We start from the raw sequence: 14,428 nt of genomic DNA on the forward strand, positions 1-14,428 counted from the left end.
CTAAAGGGTATTTGGTAACTGACAAACTCTGAGACTCACCTGTAAAAAGAAGGTAGAAATGCCTAATTTATAAAGGCATTTCTGTGCACCTTTAAATGCCCTGAGTATATTAGTAGATGTTCAATAGATGTGTGCTGGCCATTATCCAGTTTTCCCAGCTCCCCCCGAAAGAAAGAGTTGCTTCCAGGATAACAAATACATCCTCTGTTTCACTGTCTTCCTCAGTGGCAAACAACTATGTTGTGCTCTACTTGGAAAAGATCTGTGGGTAAATCCTTAATACGACTTGAACCAGTTAGCAAACCAGATGTGCAACACTCAAAATCATCCCCTCAAGCCTGATGAGAAGAACCCCAAATCCAAACACGTTTATCTCAGCATCCCTACATTTTGTCAACTGAGGTCAGGAAATAAGACAAACAGCTGGAGAGAAAGAAAAGGAATTGATCCAGAAACTGTTCAATCATAAGGTTTTCAAACAGCAACAAAAAACAACAGCCAAGACATTTTCATCCTTACTTAACATAAAGTGCTATTATTACATGGCTTAATGCCATTCTTAAAATTAAATAGTATTCACTCTTCACTTGCTTGTTGTTCTGACCACTATAATAAACTCTGATTTTCAAGGCTGGAGAATACAAAAATGAGGGGAAAAAAATCCTTTGAATTCTCTGTTTATAGGTTATACAGAGAAGTGGGGACCTGGGGCTCCCTGGTATATTCTCTCTGGGAAGATTTTTGTTTTATATTCCACATAGAACTGGCACATTGACAGTCCACCTCTAGGACTGGCAGATTCAGAGAGGGAAAACATTTCTCTAGGCAGATATTTTTAAAATTACCAACATATAAGGAAGAGGAACACAAATTAGAAACTCATCCTCATTCCATCCAACACTAGTAAAACAAGGATTGTGATAAGCATTTGATATGTAGTTCATTTAATCTTCACATGTCACCCTTATGTGATAGATCCTCATAATATTCTAATTTTACAATTGAGGAAATATAGGCTCAGAGAGGTTAAGTAACTTTGCCAAAGCTACACAGCTGGTCAATGAGAGGACCAGGACACCAATCCAAATCTTGTCTTAATCCAAAGCCCATGTTCTTAATCATCCATATCACAATAAGTAGCTAAACATGCCTAGTACCACTGTCCCCTCTGCCACTCCCCTTATTGGTATAAGAATGAAATACTATTTATCCTTCAAGGAACATACAAATGTCATCTCTTAAGCCATCCCAGAATCCCTAGGATACTCCTTTCTCTGGGCTACCACAACCTCTAATATAACATTTATTACAGTGTGATGTCTGGGGTCAGTATTAAAATAATGATCCAAATAAATTAACCTTTATAAACCCCTCATTATGGTTTGGATGTGGTTTGTCCATGCCAAAACTGAAGTTGAAATTTCACGGCCAAGGTAATGGTGTTGAGAGGTGGCGGGACCTTTCAGAGGCATCTGGGTCATGAGGGATCTGCCCTCTGACCATCTGGGTCATGAGGGATCAATGCATCTGGTGGGAATGAGTGAATTCTCACTCTCACTGGACTGATCAGTTACCTCGAGAGGGGGTTGTTATAAAGCAAGCTGCCTGTTATGTTTGTTCTCTTGGCACATGCTCGCTTCCCCTCTGCTTTCTGCCGTGAGTTGAGGCAGCACGAGGCCCTCACCAGATGGGCTGCCCAATCTTGGACTTCCCAGCCTCCAGAATCGTGAGCCAAATAAACTTCTTTTCTTTATACTTTACCCAGTCTCAGTTATTCTCTTATAACAACACAAAACAGACTAAAACACCCCCACACTATGTTAGACTTCAGTAAGTCACCTCACCTCACTTAATTCTTACAATAACCCAACAAGGTAGGTATTAATCCTATTCTTACAGGTGAAGAAACAAATATGTACTGAACATACTACGGGATAGATGCTGAGGAGCCTTTTACGGTAGAACCATTAGTTAACACATTAAGAATACTCTGAATTCCACAATGCTCTTGACTATTTTGACTGTAGCCAGGTCATGATACAAAGGTCTTAAATAAATTCATTTACCTATTCACTCAATATTTACTGACTACCTACCATGCACTAAGCACTGATAGGCACAAGAACAATTTCACCAAGTCATTTTGCCGTGCAATTTAAACTTTTAAACTTGTGCAATTTAAAAGGGTAGGAGTCCTTACCACCATGACAATATGTCAAAACACCAAGGTTAGAACCAAGGTCTTCTGATTAAGAACTCTTTTGACCAGCAATCCAAAGAGCAAGCTAGTTTGGACCCATGTCAGCAAATACCAATGGCAATGACTTTGTGAAAGGAGCATGAGATTTGTCATCAGAAGCTGAGGGAGTCTGAATCCTAGTTTAGCCACTTACCCACTGTATAACCCGAAGCCATGATTTCATTGAGTCTCAAAATTTCCCCATCTTCAGAATGGGAAATAACATCAACCTTGTTGAGGCTGTTGTAAGGCTCAAACACAATCAGATGTGTTAGGATATTTCTAAGATGCTGAACACAGGTAATAACAAATGAACTGGTTGGCTAAAATTCCAATGCCCTTTCATTTAACCTGTATCATTATCTCCCTTCCATGAGAAGGTATACCTCTCTAAGCATATCTGTTCTCTTGTTCCCTTTAACAATGAGGTACTCTTGTCTGGTATGTCTGTGTAATTGCTAATATAGTTTTATGGAAAATATTTGCAAAATTGCTTTTTTCCCTATATCTATTTTCCCTCTTCCTCAAATTGCAAATTTATTGAGAGCTGAGAGTATCTCTCTTACCCGCATGGTGGCTGTGAAGCTTTGAGGGCACAGGAAAATCAGGTGACTAAAGCAGAGACACTTGTTAAAGCTGAATGGAGTTCAGGAGAGGCAATGAGGGCAGAGACAGTGGCAATGAAGAGGACTGAGTCGAGATTTTTCTGAAGTAGAATTCCTAGGCTTTATGATCAATTACATGTGGGGAATATTAGAGTTAGGAATGGTGTGTGGATTTCTGAGATTGTTGACAGTGTGGAGGGCAATGTCATTTACCAGGACAGAAAAGCAGAAAACACTAGGACAGGGTATGGTTTTGAACAAGTAGAGTTCTCTGCTGGTTATTAGCTGTGCCCACTAGAGCAGCTGTCCCCAACATTTTTGGCACCAAGAATCGGTTTCATGGAAGACAATTTTTCCATGGACCAGGGGTAGGGGAAGATGGTTTCAGGGTGATTCAAGCATATTACATTTATTGTGCAGTCAAACTTCTCTGCTGATGATAATCTGTATTTGCAGCTGCTCCCCAGAGCTAGCATCACCACCTCAGCTCCACCTCAGATCATCAGGTGTTAGATTCTCATAAGGAGTACACAACCTAGATCCCTCACATGCGCATGCGCAGTTTACAGTAGGGTTTGCACTTCTATGAGAATCTAATGTTGCTGCCCATCTGACAAGAGGTGGAGCTTTGGCAGTGATACCAGTGATGGGGAGCAGCTGTAAATACAGTTGAAGCTTCGCTTGCTTGCCTGCCCGTCCACATGCTGCTTATCTCCTGCTGTGCAGCCTGGTTCCCAACAGGTCATGGACCAGTACTGACCCATGGCCCGGGAGTTGGTGACTGCAGCATTAGAGCTTGGAAGCAAGAACTAGGTTGAAGATCTGGGAGTCAATGGCACATAGGTGAAGCTTAAAGTGGTAGGGAGTAGTAGATGAGATCACCCAAAGAGAGTGTCCAGAGTGGAAAAAAAAACAAAAAACAAAAAAAAACTGGGGGAAGACACTGCCAATCCACTCAAAAATGAATGTCTGAGGGACAGGCAGAGGAAAAAGATCAGGAGATGGAACATAAGGAAAGAGCAGCCTCCCCCCCAGGACAGGCATTCTATTTTGTTCTCTGTCTCCACAGGACCTTCCATATACTAGGTTTTTGTTATATCTTGAGCACAGCAGGACCCGCAATAAAAGTTGTCTCTAAACAATGCCATGTCATTGCCACAGCTTACCATGGAGATTTTTTAATATGTTTCTTTTTTTGTCTATGTTGGCTAACCTCCCTTCTTTTCTGACTTCAGGGAAGGTTTTGTCATTTTCCTCTTCTGACCCTGGTAGGTGGCGTGGGATCTCTGATCCACACTTCCTTGCTGTTAGGAGGAAGCACGAGGCAACCACATGCTTCTTGACATGTGGAGCCCACCAGAATCACTTACAATTCTTCGCTGATGACAGAAAAGTATTGTTCAAAGCGTTGACCTGTTATCAACTACTGTCACTGTTGAAAAGGCAAAAATGTGTGCATATACCTAGCACGCACACCGCACACCTACACACTGCTGGCTAGCTCACCCCCTTAAAGCTCTTAACAGCCTCCAGGGGAACCATGTTAAAACAGCGCAATTAACTAGAACTGCTACAAACTCAATAACTCATCTACTTAATGAAGCAATACAAGGAAAACTGGACCTATTTTAATAAGAATTTTAAAAAGAGACAAGAAGTAAAGGTCAGATGCCATTTCTGGATCCCAGCTCTTTTCCTCCTCCCTCTTACTCTGAAGCAGTTAATACCAAGGAGACAATACATACTGTGCTATTCTTCATAAAACCGAGGGAGCAGCTAATCATGCTATTGCACCCAAGGGCAAATTATTTCTTTCCAACCCATCCCCCAAGCTAAGTGCCTCCCCTGATCTATTTCTGAAGATTTTATTATGCAAACCTGAATGGATTTCAATTATCATAATTCTTTTCCTTTCCTACCCCAACTCACAAAAGAGGAACGCAATTACCAGCAATTCTAGGTTATATGGGTGGTTTTTGCTTTTACCCTCCTCTCCAGGGTCACCTTAATCTAGGTTCTCCTCTCTCAACCTCTTGTGTTGGCTTTGGGAACACAGTTTTCATGCCACCCCGCTATTTAGCATAGCATGACTCCTGACATCCCCGTCAAGAATGAGTTTGCCCATTTCCACACCATTCTTATAGAGCAATTAGACTGCAGGCCATAAAACCTACACACCCTCCTCTGGCCCTCCCAATGACCTCTTAGAAGGATAGATACATGTGATTGAGGCCGGAGTGGGCAGAAATGGTGACAGTTTTGCTAGAGGAAAACTAACACTTCTTAAGGTGCCTTATTCTGGGTCTATTCTAAGTATATACATGGTATCTCACTTGACGTTCGCAACCACCCTATGTGGCAGGCTCTAGTCTTACTGTTTTACAGATGGGGCAACTGAGGCTCAGACAGCTTAGGAATTTGCCCAAGATCACACAGTTGATAAGCAGCAGATCCTTCTGTACCAACCAGGTCATACTGTTACTGCAGCAGTTTGGGGAAGGACCAGAGAAGAGACAGGGGCTGAGATTGGACAGGATGGACTTAAAGAGGCTAACCAGGATGTGTGACAAGCCCCTGAGGCTCGACAAGAATCAGAGGAGAGAGTGCAAGGCAGCTCACTAGAGCTTCTGGACTGGCGAGCTAATTCCCAGTCCGTAGTGCTTAGTTAGGAGTTGGATTACCAGAAGAAGCTTGGCACAGGGTGGCCTCATCTATAAAGAGGTTCTATGCACAACATGGCTCTTAAGGGTGTGGCTCTAAAGAAGGGCCTCTGCCATAATCTCCAAGCCAATGTGACAAAGTAAAACTTATGGCTAGCAACCCACTCGTTTTTATTTCCAAAAAAGGTAGGAGAAAGACCACTCAGTCCAGGTGTATGACTGACAACCAGCAATCTGAACTGCCTTGTAGGGTTCTTGGGAGAGCCCCAAACCCATGTTTGAATTCAATGAGCAGTCTTTCAGGAAGTGGCTGTTCCTGCAGTCGATAAACATTTACTGTGCATCTACCACATGCCAGGCACCTTGCTAGGCAATGTGACGCAGAGGTGACAAGGCCACTGGCTTTATAATTTTAAGAGCTTCAAAGGCAAAGTCCTGACACCAAGAGTCCATTCAATAGAAGGCTCTATCCTAGTCTAGGGGTTCACAATATGCTTCCCTGAGAAAGTGACATCAAAACTAAGGAGCTGGAGGATGACTAAAAGGTAGCCAGGCAGACAGGTCAGAGAAAATCAGTGCAGTTGGACGAAAGAGCACGGTGGAAGCTTGGGGGCAGGAATGAGCTGGCCGTGTTCGCCAGTATTCCCAGTGGTCTGAAGCTAGTGTGCCCTAGCTTACCACACAAACCTGGCCCAGTTACGTCAGAAAGGCCGGCACGCGGAGAGCAACAGAGAGCACAAGACTTACTCAAAGGATAAGATAGGATGAAGAAACCCTGCACGACGTGCCCCGCCCTGCCTCCATTCTCACCCTACCATTCACGGCTGAGGGCTGCTTTGCCAGTAGCAGCAGCAGCTGGCAGGGGTGGCAGGAGGTGTAGGGCTGCACTTTCTCCTTGGGGTTCACTTCCACTCTCAGGGTCCTGGTGTACTCAGGATGCAGAGCTCATCCTCACCAGCCATTAGAGTCCAAACATGCCTTCCAGGAGCTGTCTTACCAAGTCATTGCCCTCACTAATATAATGTTATCAAATTCCTAATGCGGGTACTCCAAAGCAAATGTACTGTTACCAGCACGCCACCGGGCACATTTGTCAGAAGGAAAACAGATGCTCACTGAATCTGTCACTTCTTCCTCTTCTCAGTACCATGCACACAGAGCAAGAGCCTGCTGAGGGATGTTTTCCTTCACACTCTCTTCAAGCATGCTCAAGTCTCTCAGCAGCACCCAGCAGGTCAGCCACAGCACAGTCCTGGAGGAGTTTCCTGCATCACAGGGCAACCTCGACAACTGGGGCCTGTGCCTCAGAGCCTGAAGGTGCAGATACCAGAGCTCCTGGTTCACTAGTCTAGCTCCCTCATTTTACAGACCAGGAAGGAAAATGCAGTCCACGGAAGTTAAGCAAAGGGTCTAAAGTCATGCAGCTAGTCAGACGTAGAACTACAGCCTGGTTTCTTTCTCAGCTAATTTCCTCAGCTAAAAAAAATAAGAATGTCACCAACTACTTCATAAACTGCGAGGCCTAAATATGACAGCAAATAGTGCAGCAGTGCCAGGTATGTGGCAGGCTTCAGTGGATGGTGACTGAGATAAGTCTGCAAAATCTTATCTCCTAGCTCTCCAAGACTGCTCCCCACCCCCCATTCCCTCTCTCCTGGCTTCATTTTGATGAATTTACACTGGGTGGGGGGAATCCAACAGTAGGATTAACATATTTATAGCTAGTGTTTGGTCAAAATCTGAAATCTGATTTGAGTTAAACTGAAGTCGCTACTTGTTCTCAGGTCTCCAGCTTTGGCACTGCCAGTTCCTTCTTTGCTCCTGCTAGACTTTGTGTTGTTTCTGGAGAGCTGATTTTATCACAAAAGATATCATTAGAGGTGAACACTGAAGACAGGTCACGCTACCTTCCCTTTAGCCACTCCAAGTTGAAAGAGACTAAGCCCTGGTCAATCTGACAAGAGGCAGAATCTCTCAAACTTTCATCTATGAGAGCAAGGAATGCAAAAGATCCTGTAAATATCTATGCCAATTTTACCAATCACTGACCAAAAAAAAAAAAAAAATCACCCAAACCATGGGACAAATGTTGCTTCTGAGAAGACAACCAAATCAGTCAGCTTAGGTTCTCCTCCTCTGTCATACATACTACCTCTTCACCTCCCTCCACCTGCTCCCCACATTTTAAAATAACCATTCAACCATGTAAATTCCCTGGCGCAAGTGTCTGCTAGCCTCCAGCAGACCTGTCAATGCTCATAAATCTCTGGCTTTCCAGACTGCACTGCGGCTATTTATTGGGGGGAGGGACGCAGCAGGCCACTAGACAATGGTACGAAGAGATTGGCCTAGCAGTAACTACTCCAGTTACAGCGTCGCAATTCATGGCACCAATTTGCTGGGAGTGTGCACCATCAGGGAGGAGGAACATAAAAAGGGGAATCTGGGCTGTAAATAGTTTATTTCGGCAATTCCTGATGTTGGCTGAATCATACTTTAGTACAGAAATACATGAAAGCACCACTCCAGAGGTGACATGTGTTGCCGTCTCATTACTCTTTTCAAAAGGGTCTTCCATCAGGGAGACACCTCGCTACAAATTATAGTGAAGAAAACAAAACCCTCACATGTAGGCTTATTAACAGTCCAGAAGGAATTGGAACTACCAGGATTCAAACAAGCAGAGAACTGGTGCAACAAAGGCCATCAGAGACCTGGGGTCTCTGGGTTGCTTTTCACACATGAAAAATCAGAAGTCAGGAAAGAAAAAAGTAGCACGCTTCCTCTCAAGAGCCCAGTCCCCAAATGCATGTCAGAGTTTTTCAAAGTAGCTTTTGTTTACCCCTTTCTCCTAATACACCTAAATTAGGCTAACTCCTCCAGGGAACCCTACCTTCGTGTTCCTTCTCAGTGGTTCCCACTTTCCTGATATTCCTGGGAGATTTCATAAAGAGGGGAAAGATGGTTCGTAAGCCAAGAATGTCAACAAACTTATGACAGTTGTCCGTGCCCTCGGGCCCAATCATAGCATGGTCCAGCACTTTCAGGGCACTGCTCCGGGAGATCTTCTTCTCCCTGTGAACAAAAGAGATTGCACATAAGGCATTTCACAAGGAAATTCTAGTGTTAAAAGAAAAAGTAAATTTACTGAAGTACTCATTATAATGGGTAAAAGGAAAGAAGGAAAAAAATAAAAACAACTTAAATGCCCACCAATGAGAAAATGGTTACATTATGGTATATATAAGTAGATAACACACTTGTTAACAATTAGCAGAGTCTGTAATAGGATGAATAAATTCTTATAGTCAGAATGATAAACACAAAAGGTAATATCCAAAATTCTTTATGAAACATTACCATAATTATATGAAAAATATGTATTAAAAAAGACAGGAAAGAAATAGATCAAAATGCTATGAGAGATTATTTCAGGGTGGTGGAATTATAAACAACTTATTGGTCTTTTTTTTTTCTAACAGCTTTATCAAGATATAATTCACATATGTTAGCCATCACCAGAGTCAATTATAGAACATTTTCATTACCCTGAGAAGAAACCATGTAGCCTTTAGCTATCACCTCTCTGCCCTCCCCGTCCCACTCCAGCCCTAAGCAACCACCAGTCTACGTCCTGTCTCATAGCTTTGCCTATTCCAGACATTTCAAGTAAATGATGTTATATAATTTGTGGTCTCTTCTGACTGGCTTCTTTCACTTGGCACAGTATCTTCAAGGTTCATCCACATTGTAGCATGTGTCAGTACTTTATTCCTTTTTATGGCTAAAAAAGATATGCCACAATTTGTGTATCCATTTATCTGTTGATGGACGATTGGGTTGTTTCCACCTTTCAGCTATTAAAATTATGCAGCTACAAACACTCGTGTACAAGTTTTCATTGCTCTTGGGTATATGCATATCTAAGAGTAGAATTGCTGGGGCAATGGTAACCCTAAGTTTAACCTTCAGGGGAACTGCCAGACTGTTTTCCAAAGTGGTGGAACTATTTTATATCCCCATCAACAGCGTAAAAGGGTTCGGATTTCTCCACATCCGTGCCAACACTTACCATCTGACTTTCGGTTCCAGTCAGTGAAGTGATATCTCATTGTGATTTACTTTGCATTTCTCTGATAACTAATAATGCCAAGTATCTTTTCACGTGTTTATTTGGTTTATATACCTTCTTTGGAGAAGTATCTATTCAGATGCTTTAGTCATTTTTAAATTAGGTTAATTATGGTTATTATTCAACTCTAAGGGTTCTTTATATATTCTGGATTCAAGTTGCCTAACAGAGACATGATTTGCAAATATTTTCTCCTGTTCTAGAAGTTGTCTTTTTACTTTCTTGATAATATCTTTTGAAGCATAAAAGTTTTTAATTTTGATTAAGTATAATTTATCTGTTTTCTCTTTTGTTGCTCATGCTTTTGGTGTCGTATCTAAGAAACCATTACCAAATCCAATGTTGTGAAGATTTACCCCTGTTCTCTTCTTAAGAATTTAATGGTTTTAGTTCTTACGTTTAGGTCTTTGATCCATTTTGAATTAATTTTTTATATAATGTGAGGTAAGGGTCCAACTTCTTTTGCATGTGGATGTCCAACTATCCCCCCATCATTTGTTAAAGAAACTACTCTTTCCCCATGCAGTGGTCTTGGCACTCTTGTTGAAAATCAGTTGATCACAGACACTGGTTTTATTTCTGAATTCTCAATAATATTCTATTGATTTAAATGTCTGTCCTTATGACAATACCTCACTGTCTTGGTTATCATTGCTTTGTACTTAGTTTTGAAATTAGGAGTCCTCCTCCTTTATTCTTTTTCAAGATTGCTTGGCTATTCTGGGTACCGTGCAATTCCATATGAATTTCAGGATCAGTTTGTCAATTTCTAAAATGAAGTCAGCTGGGGTTCTAGGGATTGTGCTGAATCTATAGATCACTTTGGGGAGTACTGACATCTTAACAATATTAAGTCTTCTGATCCACGAACGTGGGATGTTTTTATTTACATCTTCTTTAATTTCTTTCAACAATCTTTTACAGTTTTCAGAGTATAAAATTTGTACTTTTTTTGGTAAATTTATTCCTAGGTATGTTATTCGTGATTCTATTGTAAATGGAATTGTTTCATCAGTTTCATTTTTGGATTATTCATTCCAAGTGTATAGAAATACAACTGATTTTTATATATCGATCTTATATCCTGCAACCTTGCTAAACTCATTTATTAGCTCAAATAATTTTTTTGGTGGACTCTTTAGGATTTTCTCTATAGAAGATCATGTTGTCTGCAAATAGTGATAGTTTTACTTGTTCCTTTCCAATCTGGATGTCTTTTATTTCGTTTTATTGTCTAATTGCCCTGGCTAGAACCTCCAGTACCATGCCTAATAGAAGTGGTGAGGGTGAATATCTTGTCTTGTTGCTATCTTATGGGGAAAGCACCCAATCTTTCATCATTAAGTACGATGTCAGCTATGTGTTTGTAGATGCTCTTTATCAATGGTTGAAGAAGTTTCCTTCTATTCCTAGTTGGAGTATTACCATGAAAGGGTGTTGGATTTTGTCAAATGCTTTTTTTCTTTTTGCATCTTATTATTCCTTTCTCTACTTTTCAGCATCTTTCATTTTCCCATAATGAACATGTAGTACTTTATAGAACTAGAAAAGATAAACAATTTAAAAAAAAAAAAAAAAAAAAAACTATAGTTTTTTCCCTTGAACCCAAAGGTCATCGAATAATCCTGCCACTGGCTACTGCTTTTGCAGATACTTCTCTAGAGAGCATAATTTTCTACAATCTTAGATTGTTTTCTTTAACACGATGAGGTAGAGAGGAGCACGTCAGTCATTTCCTATTTGGGTACAGCTGGTCCATCAACCAACCAAGCCAACACACACTATTTACTGAGCACTTACTCAGCAATGTGGTACACAAAAGAGGCAACAAAAAGTAAGACATAGCTCCTGCTTCCAAAAAACTTTAAATCTATTTAGGGAGATCAAATTAATATAAAATAATCAGGGAAAAGTATAAGTCAGCATATGATTTTTCCCCACATATTCTTCATTCTACAAATATTTATAGGATATCTCTCATGTGAATAGAAAGATCAAGTCCCAGTTCTCAAACAGCTTACATCTTAACTGCGGGAGACAAAAAGAAATCAAGATTCCTGACAGTGGTAAGTGTCAAGGAAATAAAACAAAGTCATGTGAAAGAATGACTGGTGTGGACATTTTAGATTAGGTTATTAAGGAAGGCCTCTCTAAAGGGTAACATGTGTGTTGAGACCTGAGTGAGAAGATGAATATACATTTTAGGGGCAAAACATTCAAGGCAGAAGGAAAAGCAAGCACAAAGGCCCCGAGGTAGAGATGAGCTCTCATGGTCAAAGAACAGACAGAAGACTGACATGTCTGGAGTATACCAAGGAGCAGAGTGTTTCTAGCTCAGAGCAGAGAGAGAAACATAGGCTATAGCAAAGCCCATGCCACCTAGTCTTGTAGGCCACAATAAGGCATCCAAGTAAAGAACTGATTCTAGGAGTAAAGAAGATGCAATTCCACATGTTTGTTCTGAGACTATTATGTTTTAGTTATTTTACAGTGACAGGGAGAGATTATATGTATTTGGGAGTGTATGGGAAAAGAAAGATAAGTATGTAAATATTTAAAATAAATGTCTGATTGGCTAAGTGCCAAAAGAATAAATTAAGTACAATGGGCACACAAGGAGGGAATAATTTATTCAGAGAAAAAAAATTTCTCAAGAGGTTCCAGGCTGTCATGGAAGCCAAAGAAAACAAGAAAAGGCCACCAGATTCCACTATCAGGAAGCCACTAGCAATCTTCCAGAAAGAGTGGCAGGACAGAAGTGGGTTGAAAGGTGAAAGGAAGTGAGAAGAGGGGCGAGTGTGGGCTACTCATAAGTAAAGAAAGCCTGGAGGACAGACTCCATCAGCATGAGAGGGAAGCCAGGTTAAGACTTTTTAAAAATTACTATTTTTAAGAAAATGAATAGCTTAATCATATTTTAGGGTGTCAAGAAGCCAATGGTGCAGAGTAGACTAAAGATAAAATGACGGAGAATTAAACAGCTGGAACAGGTAATTGGTCTGGCAAGAGTAGGCAAACCTGAACAAAAAAGTGGTAATTGGCTCATGCCTGTAATCTTAGCACTTTGGGAGGCCGAGGTGGGAGGATTGTTTGAACTCAGGAGTTTAAGACCAAGCTAAGCAAAAGTGAGAACCCATATCTACAAAAAATAGAAAAATTAGCAGGGCAAGGTAGTGCGTGATTATAGTCTCAGGTACTTGGGAGGCTGAGGCAGGAGGATTGCTTGAGCCCAGGAGTTTGAGGATGCAGTGAGCTATGATGACACCACTGCACTCTGGCTGGGGTGACAGAGTGAGACAGGTCTCACACACACACACACACACACACACACACACAAAAGGTAGTACTAACCCAAAGCCATTCATCCAATTTCTCATGTGAAAGCCACATTAAAGGAATCAGAAATAATATCCCCACTGGACAGTCTACTGTAGAGGCAACACTATTAAAACACTGCACTATTAAAGTGCTACTGATCATAAAAAATGCTATACTGGGTCAGACCAGCCAGCCAGGATTGGGTCCCAACGGATGGAGGAAAGGAGAGTAGGTAAGGAGCTCACTGAGCCCCTTTGGTGCCAGACCATCCTGGTTTACCTGGGACTGTCCCACTTGTAGCACTAAAAGTACCACATCTGGGGAAAGTCCTCAGTCCTGGGCAAACCGAGACAGTTGGCCATTCTACTTCATGCCAACCTATTCCTATCTTTATTCCCCTTGCTATGGATCAATCAAAACAATCCACATAAGTCACGAATGACCTTCAATCCAACTATTGAGTTTAAAAGAAAAAAAAAAGGCATATACTACCAAGTATATGCCTGAATGCAGCAGGTACTACACTAGCTTCTGGGAATTATGAGGTCCCTGTCTTAAACCAATTTAAGGACAGGTAAATAAAAATAATTTTGGAAGCCTGAAGCAATGAAATTAAGTCCAAGAAGGTAAGAGGAGGAGATAATTAATTTTATCTGGGAGAAGTCAGTGAAGGTATCAAATAGCAGGTGACATCTGAACTGAGACTGAAGAATGAGTACTTGCCAGGCAGAGAAGGGAGAGCAGGGACACTGGTGGCAGTGTTGGGTGTGCAGCACGTGCAAAGGTATGGAGGCCTGGAACCTCTAGTTCCAGCTGGGGGAACTAGAGGTGGTTATGAATGGCCAGTGGTGGAAGATGACTGCGGAGAGGTGGGAGACACATAGTCACAACAGGCCCTAGATGTGCTGCCAGTGAACCCAGGCTCCATCTCATAGATGGTGAAAAGGTGTGAGGGTTTAAGCAAGGAGGGCCCTAGATGGATACATTTCGAAAGGCTTAATCTGGCAGCAGTGTGATGTAAGGACTGGAATGACAGAGTCTGCAGGCAGGGAGGACAGTTAGGGGACTATGGCAACAGTGTAAATCAGAAATGACAAAAGATTCTGACTATGGTAGTGGTATGAAAGAGGCACATTTGAGAGCAACATGAAATCTTAAATATCATACACAGGGTAAACAAGGTTCCAAATTCAGCAGGAAAGGATTTTTTTTTGTATTAAGATGAAATTCTAACAAGAAACTAGGCAAATAATATATTTGTTTTCACTGTAGTTGGACTTCAGCTTCCTACTTCTACGAGCTTGAATTTACAAAGGTCATGACCAGAGCAGAAAATCATGTGAGTAAAAATTAGCAAACTGAGATATAATGTCCTCATTGTTTAGTCACTCAGGAAAAGGCCTCTTGAAATGGATGACAGTCATATAATAGGGCACCTTCAGTTACCACTCAGCATACATTCAAGCCATTTCAC

The 14,428-nt window shown here is 41.4% G+C and overlaps 1 protein-coding gene across 1 annotated transcript in view; it reads right to left on the bottom strand.

Moving 5' to 3' along the window:
* Positions 1–14,428, bottom strand: part of CTNNBL1 (catenin beta like 1) — a 164,916-nt gene that overhangs the window by 57,515 nt on the left and 92,973 nt on the right. Inside the window, exon 11 of the mRNA XM_069495478.1 lies at positions 8,398–8,579. Coding sequence (XP_069351579.1) covers positions 8,398–8,579 — 182 coding nt within the window. The remainder of the gene's footprint in view (positions 1–8,397; positions 8,580–14,428) is intronic.

The sequence above is a fragment of the Eulemur rufifrons genome, chromosome 20 (assembly GCF_041146395.1).
Source record: "Eulemur rufifrons isolate Redbay chromosome 20, OSU_ERuf_1, whole genome shotgun sequence".
NCBI lineage: Eukaryota > Metazoa > Chordata > Mammalia > Primates > Lemuridae > Eulemur > Eulemur rufifrons.